Source organism: Passer montanus, unplaced genomic scaffold, assembly GCF_014805655.1.
Source record: "Passer montanus isolate IOZ18808 unplaced genomic scaffold, ASM1480565v1 scaffold27, whole genome shotgun sequence".
Classification (NCBI taxonomy): Eukaryota; Metazoa; Chordata; class Aves; order Passeriformes; family Passeridae; genus Passer; species Passer montanus.
In genome coordinates this window covers 3,499,413-3,522,969 of record NW_024367372.1, presented here as the reverse complement: position 1 = coordinate 3,522,969, position 23,557 = coordinate 3,499,413, and the positions used below count along the sequence as shown (strand labels likewise).

At 43.2% G+C, this 23,557-nt stretch overlaps 2 protein-coding genes across 3 annotated transcripts in view; both read left to right on the top strand.

Annotated features, from left to right (window-relative positions):
* Positions 1-9,116, top strand: part of ASPG (asparaginase) — a 44,665-nt gene extending 35,549 nt beyond the window's left edge. The window contains exons 13-16 of one of the 2 annotated variants that reach the window (XM_039712789.1): positions 701-787; positions 6,631-6,730; positions 7,041-7,099; positions 8,696-9,116. In XM_039712789.1, coding sequence (XP_039568723.1) covers positions 701-787; positions 6,631-6,730; positions 7,041-7,094 — 241 coding nt within the window. In that variant the 3' untranslated portion in view covers positions 7,095-7,099; positions 8,696-9,116. Of the gene's footprint in view, positions 1-700; positions 788-6,630; positions 6,731-7,040; positions 7,100-8,695 lie in introns of those variants that run through there. The other variant, XR_005627846.1, reaches the window with a different exon arrangement.
* An 11,276-nt stretch (positions 9,117-20,392) lies between these two features.
* Positions 20,393-21,853, top strand: LOC120503873 (translation initiation factor IF-2-like). Its single transcript, XM_039712909.1, has 3 exons — positions 20,393-20,615; positions 20,662-21,039; positions 21,219-21,853. The coding sequence occupies exons 1-3, from the start codon at positions 20,393-20,395 to the stop codon at positions 21,851-21,853; spliced, it is 1,236 nt and encodes a 411-aa protein (XP_039568843.1).
* The last annotated feature ends 1,704 nt before the right edge of the window (positions 21,854-23,557 follow it).

Sequence of the window (23,557 nt, the reverse complement as noted above, 5' to 3'; positions counted from 1 at the left end):
TTTAGAGAGCAGCCTTTCCACAGAGTTTCTTAAGCATCTGACTAAGATGTAGGTGTTGATTGGTAGTGCCATTTGTCCCTTTATCTCAAAGGATAGGACAAGGAAGACCTCCTAAAATCTCCAGGTAGAAATCAATAATACATGTATTGGGCGGAGGAAGTTAGAAAAAGATGTGCTTTTGACAGAGGTTCATAAGAATACTTGCCATCATTTTGAAGCCCTAAAAATCTGCTTAGCATTTTCATTAACATAAAGATTCGTTGCTTATCTGCAAGACACAATGTTTTATTTAAGACTGATATGTATGGGCATTGTATTCTTTAAAACACAGTAATGATGCTATGTAATAAATATTCTCCCTATTTGCATGTATTTCAGTTACTAACATTTCTATTGTTAAATTAAACTAGCACTAAGGTTAAGACACTAAGAATTCTTGGAAGAGAAGGGTATGCATCCCTTTCCTTTTTAGAGCTGAACTTAACACTTGAGCTTAGTGTGTGAATGAGTTTTTGAGAGGGAGGGAAGCTCTGTCTACTGCATCTGTCACCTTGGAAAAGATTCATTGATTCTGTGATTGTGGAAAAGAGAATGTGAGAACTTTCCCTGACTGTTTGTATATATGACAATGTTGGATTCAGGGGGAAAAATGTCACTTTCAAGGTCAAGTCATTTATTTTTTTCTATTCCTCTCATAAAGGCATATACCAGTGATTAACTTGTTACGAGAAACAGGAGCACACCTTTCAAGCCATGATTTGGAGGATGTTGGAACAATACTCTGCAGGTAAATGTGATCTATGAGATGGCCCAGAATTGGGTGTGGAGTGGGATGGTTTTTCAGAGGAGACTCAAAAATGGAGCACTTTCAATAAAAAGTTTGTGTCCCTGGCACACGAGGGAGTTCTTTCTGTGATAGATGAATAATAAGGCAACAATGAAATTGAGAATCAACTCTGTTTCAAAGCACCAATAACTCAAGAGAGTTCCAAGGGAGAGAGGATTGTGGGGATAAGTGAGCTGGAAGCAAATAAATACCCCATTTCCCTGCAAAGACTCTTACTGAGGAATGGTGAAAAGAAGCTGTTAAACGTGTGATTTTTGTAACATCTCTCTTTAAAAATAAAGCTGCACAAATAATCATTTTTATTGTCTTAAAGTCCACTTTTCACTTACTTTAGAATGGCTTCTATTCTAACTAGTACGTAGTATTGTTCTTAAAAATAAATAAATCAAACAGACAAATACGTTTAACCCCAAAACTTGTAAGCTGATGCTCACCATCACTATAGTTAATTTTAAGAAGATAAAATTCTCTTAGAGCTGGCTTTCCATACAGTTACTTTCAATATATAACAATGTGGATATGTGTTACAAAAAGAAATAGATGTTAGATTTCATTTTTTCCAGTACTGGTCCTGAATTACAAATTACTCTGAAAATTGTTAGAAGATTCCATGTATTTCCAAAAAATTACTTGTTGTTTCTACTTAATTTCCTCTTCTCTCTTCTTTTGAAAAACAAATGAAAAACCCCTGAGCACTGGCCTTGATATCAGGACTTGGCAGGAAATCATGAGACTTGCAAGGACCAGCCAGTGCTGTATAATGTCCACCAAACAAGGTCAAGGTGAAGCTTATGTGTGTTCTGTGTAGAGACTGGGCTCTGTCCTTTGAGTAATTCTGCAATTACTGTCTAGAGTGTTTCCATTGTCGTAACATGCTCAGAGGAGACTGGGTAATAAGACTTTTACCATGGAGTCAAAATATGCACTTCACAGGGCACTGCAAGTGATAGGACAGAATTAAGCCCTTGGTTTGTGCAGTTTGCCTCTGCCAAAAAAGGTTTAGGGAATGACATTCTTCTGCAAATAAACTGGCCTCTTTCTAGTGGCACGTGCAGAACCAGTTTGGCTAGCTGACCTGGCAGTAATATGTTCAAAACAACAAATAAAAAAATCAAGAAGAGGAAAAGGGTTTTTCACATAAAATAACAAAATGGGGCTCTCATGCAGTCTGTTACAGCTTTTTAGGGATCATTGTGCACCTGGATCTGTATGGCCTGCACCAGGAGCAGAGCCAGGCAGTGGTCAGGCTTCAGGACAGAGCTGAAGTGGCTGCTCATACTCTGCTCCTGCAGAGCTGAAGCTCTTCATTTGCTCTGCTGTTTTAGAGAGTCTGGCATACTCATTTCTAACAAAGTGGACTTTTTCCACAGTGTTACTCAGCTTCATATAAGTTACTAAATCTGAGGTGCTGGTGTTTGTCTCTGATATTTCCATGGTGTCCTCAGATGATCTTATTGATACACTCATTTTTCCAGCATGCTCTGGCTCACTTCTCTGTCCTCTCTCATTTTAAGTCTCCTCTTTGCAGGCATTGGCACCTTCATGGCACAGCTTGAACATGGCCACACGGTCAAGCTGCTTATAGAACCAGCTGTTTATAAGATCTTCCCTCTGTCTAATTTGAACTATTTTCCTATGTTTCTTTTATCTTGTAATGTGCCTTAAGCACAATTTCTACCAGTCTGAATTTGTCACCAGGGCAATATGTCAAGTTCTTGGGGTTTAGAAGGGTAAAGCTGCTTGCTTTCTGATAAGCTCTGTGTTTCTGCACTTAGCTAACTTAACTTTTTCCCCCATGTAGTTCTCTCTGAATTAAACTATAAGCATGTTTTCCCTCTGCTACCTACCAATCCTCAAACAGACTGTTACGAAAGACCATGAATAGTCTCCTCAGCCTCCTTCTGTTTAGACTCATGATTTTAGAATAGAATCGCTCACTTGGAAGATTATGGAGATAAAATAAAAATAAATGTGTTCCTTTGGCATTGGTGATGTTTGAGAGGGAAAGGAGTACCAGCCAGAACTGAGGGTTGGACAGTATCAGTGAGAACTCTTGTGTAGGAAGTGGAGTTGCACATAGTTATTAAATCTTTCATGGTTTCATTTGCTGGTGTCTTTTTTAAAGTGAGAGGTGTTAGTCTGGTTTTAGAATCACTTTGTTGATGTTTGGTATCTGGTTCATGGCTTTGTTTGGAAATTAGATCTCAGTGTTAGTAATCTGTTAAAAATGTCAGAATATTTTCTCATATTGCAGTAGTATTGTCATTTGTCTGAAAAACCAAACCATGATGAGATAAACTAGGACACTCTTATTCTGAAAGCTTCTGGGCTTCTGGAGTTGGTAAACAGTTGATGTGTGTCTGTTTTTTAAAGGGAAAAAAGCTTGTGTAGAATTGAGTACTTCAAGTACTACAACTTCACAAAATCAAACAGGGGCATAAAGCCAAACCAGCTTTCTCATATTCTTAGATTTCATAAAATTATGTTATAGTATGATATATACAAGGATGCAGCCTTTCAAAACCACCACCTTTCAGAATAAGATGCCTCTTCAGTTTAACATAGAGAGGGTAAGGCTGGGGAAGGAAGGGTAAATATGCCTCTGGAGGAATAAGAGGAATAAGAACCAAACTTGCTGTCTTTCAAAGTCTGTCTGAGCTGAGAAAGATGTGGAGACACAAGCTAAGAATAGCACTCCCAAATCTGCTCAGGACGTAGCAATCCATGCCTTGTGCTGGACTTATTTTTTTTCCTTTGGATCTTCATCTTAAAAAAAAAATAAGAAGAAATGTTTTTTTTCTCTTCTGTCAGGGTATTGACACACCTGAAAACAAAGAAAGTCTGTCCTGATTACTTTATATAGACATGGAAAAAGGAAACTTGCTGATAAAGCACAGCTTTGTGTCCCAGGGAAGGATGACATCCTGGTACATGAAGAGGCAGCAAGGAACCCCAAGGTGTCATTTCACTGTACTTTTTACTTCCCAAATCTACAACTGCATTGGCCCTTGTCCTTATAAACCCTCTGAGACCTGACAAGCTTTGCTCCTGGTCCCCTGGCAGCAACAGAGCACCCCTTAAATTGCAGCTTGATGTTGCTGTGAATGTAGGCACAGACAGCACTGTCACTATTCTTGGTATCTTAGCTCTGTCATCATCATGGCTACATTAGCCCTGCTGAAACTGTGAACTGGATACATAATAATTTTTCTGAATGCAAGAGTACTGATGGGCAGGATGCCTGGGATTATCAGCTGTCAAAGGTATCAGAGTTTAGTAAACTGTGGTAGATAGTTCTTTATCAACAAAGCAGGTTTTAAACATCATGGGAAGAGTATATTGAAGATATCTTTGTTCCATTGCATTATATAACAGCGATGGACTTGCTCCTTGGAGGTTGCACTTGTAGTTGGAATTGCTGGCATAAATATCTTTGAGACAAATACAGAGTGAGTGTTACTATAGTGTAAATTAAGAAGTCCTCTGTACATATTTTAGTATATGAAGTACACTTACTGTGTATAAAGTAAATTCAGATGTGTATGGCTTGACTATGGAAATCTGGATTTGGAGAAAATGTTTTGTGGTGCTCATGATGATCATCAATCAACTAAAGAGCAGGTATCTTCTGTTTAGACTGGTATCTAAATTTTCTCACAAGCTACATCACCTTTTGTTCTCTGGTCACAGTCCCCGTAGAATAAGGTTCTCACTTGATCAGTAAATGTCTGCTTCAAAAATGAAGATACTTCTGTGTATTTGGATTGCTCTAATGTCATGAAAGGAGACCACAGTTTTGCCCTCTGCAGCGAGGGTTAAATTGCTCTTTCTGAATCGGTGCTGTTAATAGGCAGTTGATTTTTGAGTTAGTGCAGCTGTCCTTGTTTGTTGCTTACGGAGATGTAGCTCAGGCTCCCTGGCTGTGTGGGTTGGTAATATTTCTGAAAGTCTTTGACCAAAGTGGTTTCCACTTCACACATGGCTGAACGATGTGATTCTGTTTGGCAAATACAATGTGCTCTCCTGTCCAGTGTTGGTGATGCTCATAACTCTCTAGGTAGCCTTTTTGTTTCTTCCTTTAACCTGTGACCTTACAGTGTTAACAGCAAGAGACTGGTCTTTGTAAATAAGATAATTCATGTGTTCCAGAAGTGGCTGCTAAGCAATTTCTTTGCTTTACTAATGCTTACACTTTTTCTTTACTAGTGCTCACCTCTTTCCTGCAGCTTCCTTACCAACCTCCCACTGAGCTTCCTGTTGGACGTCCTTTGCTTTCCTCTATTTCCTTATTGCTTCTGAGGGGCCTTTTCTTTTGTGATGGCAGTTTTCATTAATGATTTATTGATCCTTTCCTTCATGATGCCAGACTGAAGCACTGTTAAACCTCTTAGGACCCCACCACTACTTCCCTGTCCCCCAAAGGCCACAGCTGTGGGTCACCTGGGGCTTGCATGGAGGAGCACAGAGACAATTTGCTTTCCCTTCTCATGCCCAGCCTCTGGGACTGCTGCAATTAGAGGTGTCCACTCCCCTGAAAACATATTTTCAGGTACTTAAGTGATTTAATCAACAGCAGAAGTGATTTCAACCTAGCAGAGAAGTGAATGTTGCAGCCCTGCTTTCATGGTTTCTCCCATGACTGCCCCTTGCATCTTGAGCCTTCTCCACTGTTCACCAGGTCTGCCTGGCTTGGCCATCACCCAGGAGTTCATCCCCATCTCCATCCTTGCTGCTAGCACAGTGCTTGTCACCCACAGCAAGCTCTGCTTAAGGCAGAAAACTCTGAACTTAAAAATGTTGGGGAGGTTTCCCCTCTCTTAATGAGATTCAACCTTACTTGATGATTATCAGCAGGGTTCTGCTGAAACAATCTGCAAGCTCATGGCAAGCTCAGGTCTGAAGCCTCAGAGATGCTGGTATCCTGAAAAGACTGAAGGTCATACTCCCAGCCTTCCCTTGAGTTCAGCCTGTCTTCAGGCTTGGTACAGACTGGCATGGTTTTGCATACGCTCTTAGCCCTTTTACCAAAATGAGAGTTAAAAATCAACTTTAGTTATTGTGGATGCGACTACCAGCAGGTGTGCAAAGAAATAACCTGGTGTGCATTCCTCTGAGAACTTTAACTAACTTATTTGTATAGGATTCATTCTGATCCTTTCTTTTGCTTGTTATATGTGGCAAGCAGAAGTCATCTTTGAAAATATTTTTTTTCTTTTTTCTGTTTGGTGCCTATTTAAATCCTATAAATTGTTTTGTGAACCTCAAATATAGCAGTGTTACTGTCCAAATAATATCACATAAATGAACTTAATGTCTAACTACTAATAGCAAGCACAGTTATGCAAACTCTTGAAGGGGGTTTCTTAGGGGTTTTAAATAAGTCCTGTGAATTGCTGGCACATCTGCTTGTGCTCTCACTCAGCTGCATCTTGATTTAGCCATTGCCCTCTCCCCAACTCATTTCATGAGATAAATATTGTGTTGTGAAATATGAAACTGCGTGACTTTTTTTTCCCCTTTGGTCATAGTCACACCCACTATGTGAAACTAGCCTGTTGTAAGTACTTATAGCACAGCCCTAATAATTTAAGGAACTGATTCATCAAGCTGTGTTGCTTGCTCAGCTATTCAAAGCTGTTGTAATAGTGTTCCTTACCTCTCTGCCCTGGCAACTATGCTGAACCTGGTTCAGCCTTTACCTGCTACACTCATTGACAGGACCCAGGAAACTCACTGAAATTAACTGAATGATTTAGAACCAATATTAATTATTCTTTTTCCAGCCTTACAGCTAAAGGCGATATGGATGGGCTGTATGCCTGGTACCTGGCTGGTGCAAACCTGGAGCAAACTGGTTATGATGGCAGGAATCCCCTACAAGTAGTAAGTGTCCATACAGCTGTGCTGCCTTGGTGTGCTAGCTGAGTAATAACACATGCTCTTGGATAGTATTTATTTGGGAAAAATATATGTTGGACTACAAAGTGGATTAGAATTTGTTACAAACTCAATTGTGGTGCCATTGTGAAGTAGTAGATAGTTGGAGCAAGAATTTTCTCATCTATGTTGGAGGAATTAAAATTTAAATTGGATTTTAATGATTTTGTGGTAACATAGTCTTAATTCCCACAAGTGAGTATTTGCATGTCCTGGTGCACAGGATGACAGGATTTATTCATGTTTCTGCTTACAGGCAGAGGCTACAGGACAGAAGGAGGTTCTTGACTTCCTTAGACAAAAGCAATAAGAAAGGTAAGATTTTGTTCTCAAGTGCTGGAGTACTGAAATGTATCATGAGCACAAGCATGAAGAAGGATCTTGTCTTTAAGCTCTGGGACATCTGGGTTCATCTGCAGTCCCTGTCTTGGTTCCTGATTTGACTCTGAGTACTTAAACCCTTCTTGTAGAGTGGGGCTAATGTTTATTATTCTTTCTGCCTGAACCTGGAAATGCTTTTTTGTGCATTCCACAGTGTAGTTCTGAACTTGGTTGGGAATGTAAAAGCTACTAAAATAAAACCACTGAAAGCAACAATGTGATGTTTCATCAGCCTGTTGCAATAAAAGGCTCCTCTGTCTTGTCTGCTTTGCAGAGGAAATGCCTTTTATCAGCCACGTTGGCCAGGCCTGGCTCTCGGGGTGCTGTGCCCAGCACGGAGCGTTCCCTTCCCCAGGACAGCTGCATGGCCACCACGGCCACTCAGGAGGGGCCACTGTGCCACCTGCAGCATCTCCCCCTGCCCTCTCCTTCTGGCTTCTGATGGAGCACCCTAACCCAGACAATCTCCTGGTGTGACACCGTCAACCACACGGAAGCGCGTGCCAGATTTGTCACAGAGTTAGCTGTACTCCACACGGGGACTGCAGACAGCTCTGTCACAGGGAGCTGTGCCCGGGGCTGCTCCTGCTCTGGGCACAGCACAGGGCAGTGCCACAGCTTCCCTCAGGCCACGGAGGCAGTGCCTGGTTGTGCCTGGCATGAATCCCTTCTGGGCTGCCATCATCCACAGTGTGTTTCCCTGGCCCTGTGTGTGTGCCTCATGTCAGAGCATCAGATCTGGCAAGTCCCTCTAAAGGGAACTTGTTGGGGCATTTGACCTTCTCCAGTGCTGTGCTGTAACTGGAAGCATTTAAAACACTTGCCTTTCATTTCTCAGAGCTCCTTTCTGATGCAATACATTGTTGATTTAGATTTCTCCAATGTATTGGCAAGTCTAATCCAAATTTAAATATTGGGAGGAGATGATCTCCTTTATTTCTTAAAATTAGCACAAAATGTAGTTTAAAGGCTTTGCTCCACCAATGGTTATCTGACCACCTGTGCATCCCATTTGAGAGATGTTAGTGGGGACTGCAGCTGGAATTTTTGTTTTTCTCTATACTGGTTTAAATTAATGAAGGATACAATCAGGCAGATTCTTTGCTTTCCATTGAAGTTTTGGGGTTTTCTTTGGTTTTACCTGATATAGAAGGATTAGATACAATCACAATCTTGAGCATTTAAATGGAAGTTTTCTAGCAGGCAATGGCCTGCTCCATCCATCCATCAGGAGGAAATGCTAAAATACCTTTAGAATATGAGTTATGCTACAAAGGGATTTCCATTTTCATTGAAATAGGTCTGCAAAAATCACTTGTCTTTTGTAAGTGGGGAGTAAATGTGTTAAATCCTCAACTCCTCCATGGATCAACTCGTAATTCCGTTGGACTGAGCCACCACTAGTGTAGGCGGTCTGGAGGAAGTCTTCAGCACTGCATGAGAACTGGCTTGGCAGGCTACAGGGTGAGCTGTTCTCAGGAAGGCTTTGGATACTGCCTGGTTCTAAATATCCATTCTCTCTTTCTCCAGAGGCTGTAGAAGATGATCACTCCTCATCAGGAATAGCAGCTTGAAGCATTAATCGTGTTAAGCCATTATGGGAGGGAGAGAGGAAAGAAACAATAGCAGTGCTGCTTGGGGCATACAGGAAAGCTACAGCTTAGAAAGATTGTTTATTTAGGATCGCACTGATTGTCCAAAAATCATTTGCTGCATTTATTTTTAATCACTTTTCTGGAAAGAAATGATTTTAAGTGAGTGAGGCTGGAATGCATGGCTGTTCCTGTTACAAGTTCTGATTTTAAAGAGGCCTTTTGAATGTTCTTACATTAAACCACTGAGGACAGTATTGCAGGCATAGCAAAGGGAAATGCTGTGGTGAATTCATACCAAGGAAAAACAGTGGATTGTGCATTTCTGGGTTTCAGCTAATAAAATCTCTGAGGAACAATGTTGATTTCACTTGGTCTGTTTTTTTGCAATGACTTTTATCACTCCAGCTGCAATTACAGCAATTGTGAGTGTCAGTGCAAACAATTGAATCAGTCATGGGCATCTGCCTGCAGTTGTGTACTAATCTTCACCAATGTGTCACTATAAACCCTCACTTGAAATGAGTAGGAGGCAGATGCCATAAAGCATGTTTGTGGGACTGCCTGAGTGAATTGATTGTTTTGTTTCTAATAGCATCTTTCCCACATCCTGACCGGAATATAATCAAGATTGCTACATGCTGGACACATAATTCTTTGGACTGTAAATGGGATCTCACTGTTAACAGACCCCAAGTTTAAAGTCCCAACTCTTGCAGACTAAATGAAGAAGGCGATATGTATGTTTACAGCTGTGTCTGCCCTGGAATATGTAAATGCAGGGAATACTTCAGGCAAATGCATATATTGGAGATGGCAACTTTTAATATCACCTACAGCTTCTGCAGTAATCTGTGTGGATTTTCTATCTGCTGCATCTGAAGGGAATCTTTGAAGTGCAGATAGTATTTTCTTTTTCCTTTTTATACTGTTCAACCTTCCCACAGCTATTCTTATCATGGAGAAATGACTACTTGCTGAGCCTGCTAGTATTAAAAGATTCCCAAGGTATACTGCATGTCAGATCACACCAAAACAAGGGAACTGTGCAAGCAGTCTGAGAAAATGCTGTATACACTCCAGTTAAAAACAAAACTGTAAAAATACTTTATTAATGTGAAGAGTACTGCATATCTTCACTATGGTCACAAAAATCACAACTAAGCTGTCTCATTAAATAATTGACATTACATAGCAATGAACATGCTTTAGATTGAATAAAATTAATACAGAATTAAAAGAGATCTGACATCAAAAATCAGGCATCAAATTTGTAATTTTTTGGTGTCTTATCTGTAAATACAAAAAGTAGATTATGTATGTAGCAAAGTATTGTTTGTGAAAATTTTTATGATCAGGAGTAAAATCATGCACAGACTCTTCCTCCTATGGTGTTCAGAACTATTATCTTGCCTCTTCAATAGTCTAAGTGTTGATCTACTGAACCAGGAAATCCCTTGGTAAACTTCTCCACAAGTGACTTTCTTGGCATTAGAATATTTTCTATTTTTTAATTATTCTCAGATGCCATCATTTGCTCACAACAGCACCCATTCTTCATTTTTGTACCAAAATGACTGACTGCAGCACAGACAGAGAAGCATCAATATTTTCTTCATATTTTTCAATAAAGGCTCATCTGATCTACAGAAAACTTTCTACACAATAACATCTTATATTTCTAAAATATCCATCTGTGGTACAAAAAATACTTTTGAACAAAAAATTGTATTCTGGTGTCAACTACTGAAATAATACGTCTCAACAGTAAAACTGAAGAGATGGAAGAAAACAGCCAACCATTTTGGTCTTGTATATAAGCCAGGTAAAGACACAAAGTACAACATTTTGAGATGTGATCCAGTAAGAAGACTTTTAGTTAGAAGCTCATAAAGCTAAAATTAAATGCTTTGGGTCATGTTTAAATTAAGAATAAAGTAGTATTAGCTACTTTTTGACAAATCTTTCCAGAAATATATATCCTATTAATATATCATCTTATCTAAGAGCATTCCTGCAACTTTCTAGAAAATTTGTGATTTGCCTTATAAATAAACCAGTGTGTTTTAATGGCAGTTATATGAATGCAAATTTAATGTTTATCTGAGAAAGAGCTGGATCTCTTTTTTATATATATCAGAATGTCATTCAGGAACTGTTAACAGTATATAAGTGTTAAGAGAAACTTGACAGAAGTTAAATGTATAGGGTGCTGTGGCAAGAATCACCCAACCAAGGCCAGAAACTTCAGCTCTTGACTCAATGTTGGAGATGAACTTCAGTAACACTTTGGAGATCCTGTGTTGTCTTGTTCGTCTACTACACCCTTTGCTTCATGCTGGATTTAATAATCATAATTATACTCTCTGTGATAACTCCCAGTCTTATGATGAATCTATTTGTGTGTAGTAACCCTTAGGTTTTGCATAGTTATTGCTCAAAAGTGAAATCTAAATATTAGTAAGGAATAAAATTGATCCTATTTGTTTCAGTTACTGTAAGCAGCAGACAGTGTCTTTCATTAGCTGAAGTATGCTAGACATCCCAGAGGCAGCTTAGTTTTTTAAAACATCCTAATTTTTCTCCTTCAGATCAATCCTGAAAAGATCCAATAAACTCATTTTTTAATCCAGCTCAGTAAAGGATTGCAGATTAAGCAGCCATACAGGGCTATGGGTATTGTAAATACACTCATTCCATTGCCAGGACTAACTGTGGGTCCATTTCATAACTGCTCAAGCACACCTTATCTCCAGACACCCATGATGTCCAGGTACCCTTCCACAGCTACATCCTGCTGCAGTTTGGGAGATCTGGCACTGTGGGGATCAGCTGCAGACCTGTGCTTGGTATTGTAGACACAGTACACATTGAAAGTGTGGCATGGTGGAAGCTGGATAAAGTTACTTTTGGGTTTTGGGTTGGGTTTTTTATTTTTTCTTTTTGTTTTTTTGGGGCTTTTTTGGTGCAGAAAAGCTTGTGATATTATTTACTATCGGTTTTTACTGGAATATAAAGTGGCATTTTAGTTTCTGCTAGGAAATGGCAGCAGTTCCCATTCTTTTCCAGCCTCTGTAATAATGTAAGGGGTCAGGCTGTAGTTTTCCTTGCCCTGCAGAATCACCACTGGGTCCAGTGCCACAGCAGGAAAGTGCACCAGCTCCCAGCCTGCACCTGTGTGAGTGTCAGAGAGGCTCCTGAGGGTCTGGACCATCCTGTTGTACAAAGTTCCACCGGGAACTATAGAACATCATAAAGGCACGATCAATAATGTGACACTTGTAACTGTTGCACAAATGTTGGATTTATTTCCAGTGTTGAATGTTTTAAGTTGCAGTGACGTTCTGGGAATGAATGCTGGTGCTGGAAGCTCTGCTGCCTCTTCACAGAGGAGACACTATGAATGCCTCCTCTAAAAGTCAAACATTACATCAATTCTACAGCTTTCTTCACTTGAAAGACAACACCCAGCTTCCACTTTGTTTCTTTTTCCTAATGATCCAGCTAATACTGCCAAGGGATAGGGACTGCTTGGCCTATGTCAGCACTTCTCTTAACACTGCAGAAAGCAGAGATTTGCACAACTAACATCTCCAAGTTCCTGTCTGATTTGAGCTACAGCTTTTCTTTCCTGAATGCAATAACTTTCTTTTCTATTGATGGCTGAAAAGATGAAGTTTCTTTTTGGAGATTCTCTTATAAAACTTTTGTCATGGAAGGGCACTCTTAATTGTTTGAAAAATCAGCATGTGCTTGCTCTCCTACTGAATGTTGACATAGTAAACTGTTGACATCTGACAAGGTTGCCTGACCCCCGGACAGACTGACTGTGTCTGATCAGAACTTGCTGAATTAATCATGTCCAGCAAGGCTTCAGTATCTTTCTACTTAAATAGCTAAATATCTCCAGTTTTGCACACTTTAACTTAGAATTACTATACTATAGCATGTCTCAGTTACCTCCTCCTGGGATTTTGCTCTTCAGCAGTGAGTGACAATAAATCTCTCATCTGGAATTAAACCCCTCCTTGAATCAGAGTTCCTTTATTTGCAGTCTGCTGAACAGCGTGATCAACTGGAATTCTTCCAAAAGGATTGTGATCTAGTTGGAAGATTCCTCCATTTTTAAGTTTTGTTAAGTAGTGAGATGAGCAGGGATGGAAATGCATCCCTGGTGCATAGAAGACAAAGTGAGCCCAGCTCCACTTACACAAAGCACTGAGGGACCCAAAGAGTGATCAAATGCATCCATAGGGGTAATCCTTTCTCCAGGCACCACTGCTCATCCCTCCATAGCACCTATTACAGCAGTTAAGAAACAAAATCCTTTTAGTTCCCAGCAATGCAATTTGTTAGATCACTGAGATAAACCTGAAGTAATTGCATGGTGGGTGAAAACAAGAAATTTATAAAGAACTGCTCAAATGTGTGCAGCATGTATTATCAGAAGCACAGCTGATAAGTTTGTGTCTCCCAAGTGGACTCTATCAGCAGTATAATCATCTTCTAGACTAGTAAGACTAGTCTTCCCACAGTTCTTTAACAATGTTTTATGACGCAGTGGTGTTTGATTGCATGTTTCTAGCAGCACTTTAATTTTAGTGACTCTTTTAGAAAAGCTACTAATGTAGAATGCTTATAAGATATGTAAAGTCCCATACAAATGAATCTGTGGGACTCAAATGTTGCCATCTTAGATAGTCCATGAGTCAGAATAAAATCTCGTACTACCAGATTTATTATTTTGCAAAGTGTCTATCTGAAAATTACTTTAGAGACTTCATTATACATACATTTGTTTACCTGTGATCAGCTGAATGGGAAGAGGCAGAAGCCTGTGTCTCAAAAGTGTAGCTCAGACAAGAATTCTGAATCACAGCAGCAAAATGTCTAGTGTGAACCACACTAAACAGCACTACTTAACATGGCTCCATTTGGGAAGGGTTGATTCAAATCTCAGGGTCAAAAGACTTGGTCCTAGATGTCCAAATCTGCCACTGATATACCAGGAGGTTGCCACAAGTGGGGCCCACGCTCCTCACAGGCTGGCAGGGCCGAGCTGTGCCCCTTTCCCCCTCAGCCTGCCCTGCCAGGGCTCTCCTGTCGGGACACGCTCAGCCGGTGCATATCTCGCGCACTCCCACTGGCGTTTTGAGCTTCACACCAGCACCTCCCTCCCACTCCAGGATGCTGCACATCACAGGGAATCCATGGGAAGGTGCCAACCAACAACATCCTGCAGCCCTGCTCCGCAGCCTCCTCCGTACGCAGGCCCTGCCAGGCCTCGGCGTTGCGCGACCTGATGCGTGGCACGTTGCACAACGAGGCAGGAAAAGGCTGAGATACCATTCCCTGTCTCGCAGCAGCAGTAAATACCAGAGCAATAAACAACCACTCTCTCAAGCCACAGTATTCCTTCACATCTCCTCAGCTTCCACATGGGATCAGAAGAATGGTGGCCAGGGGAGATATTGCCCAGCCAAAGCTGCCTGCTAAGTATCCTCAGCAGCTCTTCTGAGTACAGATAAGCCTCATTATTACATGTTTATGTGCATAATTAATGTGCTTCTCCTCTAGTGCCACTGTTGCAGATCCCATTACGCTCTTGTGCTTGGTGTTTGACAGTCCCAAATTCTGGTTTTAAGGGCTTAAAAGTGAAATTAGATGAGACTCCACACAATAAAAGGTGCTAAGAAAGGGGCAAGAGAATGATAATTATGTTTGTCTACACCAGCTGATTATTTCTACATGAAATGATTAATTATTAGCACAGAAGGAAAATGACAATCCTGGCAATTCAGCAAAAAGAAAAGAATTTCAGGGTGAGAAAAAAGGACTCTTAATGGCAATCAATCGCTGAGAGATATGAAGTTATCACAATTAGAACAGACAGTTGTCAATTAATCCTGTCATGCAAGAAGCTGCTGTGCTGGGGAGATTCTCTGATGAGCACTGTCTGTGCATGAATAATTACACTTGCATCTTCCAAGGGGAGTGGCTTCCTTCCTGGGTATGTTTTGCTGTGCATCTTTGTGACCAGGACCCAGTAAAGTTGGTATTTCAATGCACCCAATGCTTTCTGTGGCCCATCTGAATTTCTTATTCCCACTGAAGGGTCAGATTGGGATGACATGAATCTAGCACCCCTGAGGCATCCAGCAAAGATCTTTGTTGAATCCTGTAGAGCTCCAGGGCTTCAGGGCACAGACAATTGGCCTGTTATCTCTCTGTCTGACAAGAGTGTGATGTGAAATAAGTCAGTTTATTTACTTGGACCACTTTGACCAAGCTCTCTGCCCACAACTATGTCACTATTCACCACTGTTGTTTGGAAAGTTCTATATTCCAAGGACAGAAAACCGGAAATGCAAGATGAAGCTAAAAATTACCAGGCTACGTCAGTGCAAAGTCACACTCTGACTCTGCATGTTCAATAGCTTGAACCAGCAAAAGCCTAGGAGATCTTGATAGATGGTCAAATAATTAGTAATTACTTCCTTTCTCATGGTTTTACGGGACAGGACATGTAATCCTGCCAACTCGGAAAAAACAGCTGGTTGGTGAACTTGAAAAATCAAGTTGCTACAAGGTTTGTGATGGCTATCACAATTAAGCATTGCAATCAATTATAAAGTTATTGAAGCAGACTTAATGCATGGCAGCTAATCTTAAATAGGAATTGCTTGGCTGGAATGTTCAGAAAAAGTGAGTGGTTTCAAGTGTTAACTTCCAGGTTTGAGCCTGAAACTTCATGGTAGAGCAAAAGGTGCTGGCATTTAATGAAAGTCAGCTCTTAAGGTTTTTAGAGTCAGGCATCTGGGAAGTGTGGCATTCAAAACTGGTCATGTCAGAATTCTGTACACTGGCCATTTAATTTGGATCTTTATTTCAAATTTAAAGTAAGAAAAAAAAGAGATAGAGAAAGGAGAATTGATTGTGAGGAGATAAAAAGTAACCATGAGACCACGCTTTCCTGAAGTTTGAAATACTACAGGGAGAGCTGATTGCAAAAGAGGACTCAGTGGATTAATCTCTCATGCACACATCTTTGTGTCCAGTTCTGGACTCCACAGAACAAGACAGACAAGGAGCTACTGCAGAGGGGCCAGCAGAGGCCCCATCAGAAGACTGGAGCACCTCTTTTATGAGTCGACTGAGGAAGCTGGGTCTGTTTATTTAGAGAAAACTCAGAGGAGATCTCATTAATTCATACCAATGTCTCAAAGCTGGGTGCCAGAGGATGGTGCCAGACTCTCTTTCGTGGTACCCAGCAACAGGAGCAAAGGCCTTAACTAAAACACAAAAAGTTTCACCTCAACGTGGGGAAGAACTTCTTCATGTTGAAGGTGGCAGAGCACCAGAACAGCTGCCCAGCGAGGTCTCCCTGTCTGGAGACATTCAAAACCCACCTGGATTGTTCCTCTGTCACCTGCTCCAGGTGACCTTGCCTTGGCACGGGGGTTGCACTGGATGATCTCCAGATGTCCCTTCCAACCCTGACTATTCTATGGTTATGTGATCTCCAGCTGTCATCTCTACACACTGCTGGGACTCCTGAACTGACAGTGGAAAGTCGTGACAAAGTATAATCCACATCAGAAGATTATACTTTACAGCTGCAGAAGTACCTCCTTGTTGTTTGCAATGTGCTTTTCCTGATGTTTTTTAGGGCCAGAGTTGAAGCTTCTCCTTTCTATCAGGATCTCAGTGCAGGGATGGATGGATCTCCCAGGACACATCTGCTTGACAGCTCACACACCATCTCTGCAGCACAACCATTGCTCTTCACACATTTTTCTTTTTGCAGCTGATGAAGCACAGGAAATTGTACCCACAGAACCAGCCTGGAAGTGTGGAAAGCCTTCAGGTCTCCTTATTTTAGACTTGTTATTAGAAGAACTGACATGTTTAACAATGAAACTGAAAATTTGAAATAGAAACCAGAAAACTTGTAATCTGCTGCTTGCTATTGTGCCTCTTTACTTGAAAAATTCTCCCAAAAAAGGGAAAAACTGCATTTATTTGTATAATGTAATTTACATGGTTAGCTTCTGGAATGAACAATATGTTAAGTCAGAACAAGGAAAATAGTGAAAAACAATATTACACATTAAATTGGTATGCAACCTCTGTAGTGCTCAGGGACATTGAAATGCATGCTTAGATAAAGCATTTGAGATACAAATCTCTTTCCTGCTAAATTGCTAACTTTGGATTTAATAAAAATTTTGTGCACACAATAGTGGCATTTCCAATAAAATGTGAATTCTTGGCCTTGTAAGAACCTGCTAGCCATATTTTAATTTCTAGCACTTCTTTATTAATCTACCCACTGAATGGCAAACCCACAATCTTTCTAAAAGTTCTTGGTTGGAAAAATATCCCACCTCATTCATTTATCTATGAATCACTTGATGTTATTTAGGCAGTAATCTCAAAAGGCTTCCTATTTACATGGGGAAGCATTAGGCCATCTCTCAGGGTGTTTATTACTGCAAATCAAGTTAGTATCAAGCTATTATTATGCTCACATGTGACACATAGTGGGCTGCTGTATTGACAAATGAGTTTAAACCAACTAAAGTAAACATGAAGTTGCTCCATCACTGTTTGCTATGAACATATGGAATGCTGATTTTCCAGGGTGGAAGAAAATCCACTTGCAGATTTTTTTTTTCTTCTGTTTACCAGACCCAAAAATATTAAAAGTACTTTCCAGGACATGTCAGATTCTAGGTCTTTCTTTAAGAAACTTCCAGCCTAATTTTAGGTGAGCATTAATGAGTAAGAGTAGGAAATTGGTGGGGAGATAATGAACGTAGAAACAATAAGCAGAGACATGTAAGCTCCATGTCCATGCTTAGTTTTAGTGCTGGATTTAAGTCCAGAATTGTCAGATAAAACATGTCATACAAGGAATAGTACTCTGGGTTGTCCTATGCCCTTCCATAATGTTACCTGTGGAATAAGGAACTAACAGGAAAGGACTGGGAGCTTTTGCCAAAGAAGCATGGGGATATTGACTGGCAATAATGATAGCACCTTCATTTTTCATAAATTCATTTTTTCAAAGCAGAACCTCCCTGAAATATAATCCTCTCATTACCAAGCATTCATGATCTTCCATATTCTGCCATGCAAACAGCACAGCCTTTTATGTCCTCCCACAAGCTTACCCTTCATCTTCACTTCCTCCCAGACCAGCTCTTTGTCTCCTGCAACCACCCCTGGCGTTATGTCTCCTTTTGTGCTGCCCTCTTTCTCTGACACTGTGAGGTGACTCGCATTTGCCTTCCCCATCCAAGAAAACTCTGCCTGCTGTCCAAGGGGCTCAAGCCATCATGTTCCCTGTTACAGTGTGCTGCTCCTCCAGGTTTCAGGAGTGTTGGTGCAGACAGAGAGCTCTCAGCAGCCAGTGTGGGAGGCCATGCTAGGGGTTACCACAGTCCTTTTCATTCAGGTCCCACTGATATAAACAATACTTAGTTTAACCATCAGTAGAAACAATGGACTAATTACTATTCCTTTTAATACTCCTCATTTCCCCCCTATCTAATTTCAGAACCGATTCTATTATTTTAATGCTTCAATCACCTTTCATACTTTCACAGAGGAAGAACACATTGCTCATCCCTTGGCTAGTGCTGCCTGTCCATTTCCACTTTTGGGCACCTCTACTCTTCTACCTTTCAAAGCCTTCAGCCTGTTCTCTGAGACTTTACCTAGAGAAGGGAGGAGGCAGGATGTTAACTTTCTTACTTCCATAATTGAGGGTATATGGGTGAGAAATAGAACCTACTAAATGCTTATATAATTAAATGAAAGGTATGTTTACCCATTCACTGTAAAACCACTGACACTCATTAAAAAGAAGTCGAAAGCAGGAGATGGTTCATCCTGCCTAAAGACCATACAGGTTCTGGTACCTCAGAGAACCCTGTTTGCCTCAGACAGGTCCCCCCTTATTGCTCAGAGTCCCTAAGGGGCCATCTGCCATGTGTGTCTGACCCAGGACCAGAAGAGCCATGAGATCTCTGGGGATTTTATATCTCACTGTGCAGGAGCAGGTCCTGACTGGTTTGGCTGGAAAGGACTCTTGAACCAAGTCAGTATGGACAGTCAGGTTATTATTTAGCTGCGTGGTATTGTGGAGCTGTGGGTGTGGGTGTGAGTTTGTGTTTGTCAGAGGGAGGTGAGAGTTGCCAGTGTAGTCTCTGGAGGATTATATATAAAATACAGCCCATGCAGTCATGCTGCACATGCTGTACACATCACTGGCAGGAGTGGACGACCTAGAACACTGTGTCACAGCACAAATGCCTCTTCTTACAGGGTGTAAATAGCAGTCTTGCTTCCACAGATTTCCATGGATGCCAAGGACAGAGGTGTCCTTCGAGTGAACTCACAAACAGTGCACTCTCCTCTATCCAAGGCAAGCAAATATCCTTTTGGGAGAAAGAGAAGGTCCAGAAACCCTCTATGGCTTGGACTATCTGGAAGAAGGCACAAAATTAAGCTCTGGATTTGAGCGTGAGAGGGCAGAGCAGAAGAGCAGGAGCTGGCTTTACCAAAGCAGACTGAAATGCCTCCAGCCTAGATGCAGGGAGCTTCCTCAGCATGAGGTTTGCATAGGCTCCCAGAGCAACCTGTTCTGGTTCCAGCACTCCAGTTTCTGGTGCAGCACCACGTTCACACAAGCTGTGCACAGCCACAAGGCCTTCTCCCTGCTCTGCTGCTCTGGGATGCCTCCTGCAAGGGCATTTCCTCTGGGACCGCTTGAGTCTCCTAGGTATTTTTAAAGGACCAAAGATCATAGGATCTGGAGCACCAAAATGCATAAACAGCACTCAGTTCTTTAAACATTCAAAGCACTATATAAACATTAGCGAAGCCTCATAAGATGAGGTAGGTAAGCATTATCTCCCTCTCAAGGTGTGGTAAAGCGACTTGGCTGAGGCCGGAGGCTGAGTCACTGGCAGAGCAAGGTTTACCATCCACATCTTTTTGAAATGGTGTCTCCTGGGCTGGCTGGAGAGAGCAGCATGTGGTCAAGCAGTGCAGGCAGCCTGGCACCACCAGCAACCAGCATCCCCACTGCCACCATGGGGAAGCCAGCTGTGGGGTTACCATAATCCCCACCCTAAGGTTACAGGGCGTGAGGACCTTGCAGCTCACCTCAACAATGGCTCGGAAAGCATAGTGAATTGGATTTCATTGCTAGCCTGTCAAAGTTCAGGGTGTCCTCCCTCCCTGTTGGCTGTCCAACACCTCTGAACATCAGAACCTTTTTCATGTTTTTCAGTTCTGGCTTCTTAGTCCGTTCTTTCTGAAACCAAGGTCGGGAACATTCAGGAGCAGAAAGTGACCTCCAGACAGGTCTGGTGTTCCCAAATGGTGACTCCCCAAGGCACCTGAAGAAAAAGCAGCAGAGCTGGGGGGATATTGGGGGAAGACAGGGCAAACCCAGTCGCTCACACACAGCAGGTGGCTTCGCGTGTCATTTACAAAAAACTCCCTGAAACTACACTGAAAACAGTCAATCCGACAATGAACATTCCAGATTAGAAATGGGTACCTGTGCTACCCCTCAGGAGGGCTGGGCAGCACATGGCAACGCTGCCAGCTCACCCCCGGGATGTCAGAGGGCTTTTATAGATTTCCTTCCCATCTCAGAGAATATCGGCCGGCGGGGAAAGAGGAGAAACCCTCTCAGAATGCCGCGGAGGGCCGGCAGGAGGGCAGCCCTCAGGCCTGCGGGGAGCGGCCACGCTCGCCAGGCGCGACGCCACCAGCACGGATCCCGGGCCAGGCCGGGCGTTCACACTGCGGCGGTGAAATCCCCCCGGAGAACGTGACGTGCCGGTTTAAGGCTTTTTTGTTTTGTTTTGTTGTTTTGTTTTTCAGGGCTGCCAGCCAGGCGAGGGGGGCCGGCAAGGGTGCGAGGGCAGGCGGCCCGTCAGCGGCAGCGCCTGTCGGGAGGGCGCAGGGTGGAGTCTCTTACTCACCCCCGGAGCCACCTCCAGCTTCGGCGAAACCTGTCGAGCAGTTTCCCCCGGTGGCAGGGCGGAGGGCAGGAGGGCGGCGGGAGGAGAGAGGGAGGGAGGAAACGCGCCGCCTCGGAACAGGTTTGTCCTTCTCTACCTGCTGACGTTCGGCCGCCCCAGATGATGGCTGGAAACAAAACCGCCCCGTCAGTGCGAAGGCAGCCTGGAAAAACTGGTCGTGTGAGGGGCGAGGGCAGCATTCCTGGCTGCCGCGCAGGGGACGGCTCATCACCGCGAGGTACCGCGCGGGTATAAAAGGGCCCCGCACGGCCCGGCGCGGCAGAGGGGCGGCCGCGGCACATGGGCGGCGGGGAGCGGCCGCGGGCGCCCGGCCCGGGCTGCTGCCGAGCTGCGGCCCCTCAGGAGAACGGCTGGTTTTGTTTCGTTTGTTTTTTTTCTTGTTTCCACTTTGTAAAGAGAGCATGTTGCCGTCCAGCTCTCCCAGCCCCGGTGCGAGGCCGGGGATGCTCGCGGGACGGTGGCCCTCAGTAAGTGGCGGCGCTGAGCGAGGAGTGCGGGCCGGGCCGGGCCGGGCCGGGCGCTGTCCCGGGCGCTGTCGCCGCCCGCCCGCCAGTCCCGTGTGTTCTGTCTCGTCCCCAGGTCCGCCGCGGCGAAAGGAAGAGCCAAGCGCGGGGCAGGAGCGGGCGGGGAGCGCGCCCCCGCCCCGCTGCGCTCCCCGCGGACCCTCAGCCTCCTTGGTGCAGTGGTTCTTAACAGTTCAACAGTTCTCTAGCATAATTGTGAAATGTTTAGGACCACTTGACCAGCGAGGCCCGGGCATCGGCCGGCAGCGGCGGAGACCTGCAGCGCCCGCGGCGGAGCGAGCCGGAGCGGGGGAGCCGCCGGGCCGGCCCCGGGAGGAGGAGCCGGAGCCGGGGCCAGAGCCGGGGCCAGAGCCGGGACCAGAGCCGGGGCCAGAGCCGGAGCCAGAGCCGGAGCCGGCGGGAACGGCCCGGCCCGGCCCGGCCCAGCCCGGCCCCGCAGCCCCCGGGACGGGCGGCGAGGCGAGGGAGGGCCGGACCCTGCACCCCGCTCCGGGGATGGCGGAATGAGCAAAGACAGGGCAAGTGCTTAAAAAAAAAAAAAGTTATTGCGTGTCCTGTGGGAACTGAGGAGTTTAATAACTTAAAAGGAGCAGGTAGGATAAATACTGCTGCTGCAGCTGCTGTCATCTGGCTGTGCCAGAGGCAGGCTGATACACTTACTGCATAACCATCTGTTCTCTCCTTTATCTGCACCGTACACTCAGATGCACAGATTTAAAAAAAAAAAAAATCAGATTGGCTCTCTAGGCTGCCTTCTCCAGAGGCTTCCCACCTTTCCACTGGTAATAATATGCAAGATGTATTCAGTGATAGCACTTCTTTGTCTTTGAGTGCACTGTTACTTAGGGCAGTGTAGCCTTTCTCTTGTGCTATTTTATACTTTATTTTTCATATGTACACTTACTGCAAGCAGCTAAAGGGTATCTGGACTTTTCTGTTCTAACTTGGTTGAATTACTTCAGAGGATGTCTGCTTTTAAAACTGTGGTAATGATGGCCTGGTTTGAAGGTCTATGGACTTAATCAAATCAACCTTAGAGAAAATCCTGAATCTTTGAAAATGCAGCTGAAGAATTTTGATTTTTTTAAAAGAGGAGGGAAAAAAAGTCTGAAAACTGCAATTCTTCCAATAATTTACTTTTCTAATAGAAGTGTAGCTTTGTAAATGAGAGGTTCTTCTTAGCTTGTGCTCATTCTTCTCACCCATATCCCAAATATCAGTTGAAACTAGAAATGTAATAGGTTTCTTTTTATTTTTCTTAATTTGCATTTAAATAAAAAGGGCAGTAGACTAATTCATAAAATGGAATTTTAGTGCTTTAAATTTGACCAAGAAAACTTGGTGACCTGCCTATGTGTATGTTTTAAACCTTTAAACCTAACAGTTTATATACGTGTGTTCTCGCCATCGCTTCTGTGGAATTCCCGTGTCCTCCAAAAACGTGCCATCTGGCATGAACAGGAGGTGCACAAGTAAATTTGCAGGGGATTCTGCCCTCACTGAAGTCAAGAAGAGTTCTGAAGTCTGCAGTTGAGCTGTGATCTTCAGGAGAAGAGCTTCCAAGAGTAGCTGGAAATACTTGAAGAGTAGGCAAGTCTGATACATAAAAATGCTTCTTGGGTACAGCCTAGTAAAAGCGTGATTTTTTACCTGCTGCTGTAACTCAGAACAAGTTAGGCAAGGTTAATTACAGCATAATAGGGTTTAATTTAGCTGGGAATGAGGGTATGGTGGCTGCTAGCAGTGTTTCTCAAACTGCAAGGCTGGCCTCCTTAGGCAAGCTTACACAAGCCCAAGGCAAGTGGAAAAACACACTTTGTCTGGGACTTGGCAAACATAGAACCCCCACATCTATTAATGATGAATCCTCATTTGCCAAGGCAAAAATTGAAATGCTCTCCCAAGGAAAAGATTAATGACCTGTTCCACTTAAGGGTCTGATGATTCAATACCATTCTGTCTGGGTTCTAATATATGGTGCTCATTATCACAGTGTCTGAGCACCTCCCAAATAGTTAAAAAGTAATACTAGGGTTCTGCACACACAGTTCTCATTAATTTCAGTGGGTGTTGTGGATGTTTAAACAGAGCAGAGCCCTGAAGAGTTGAAAATGGACTTGCAAAACACACTGTGAGTTAGATCCGCAGCTGGCTTGAATCGGCACAGCTCTCAACTTCCGTGGCGTTACACTGATTTACCCTAGCTGGGAT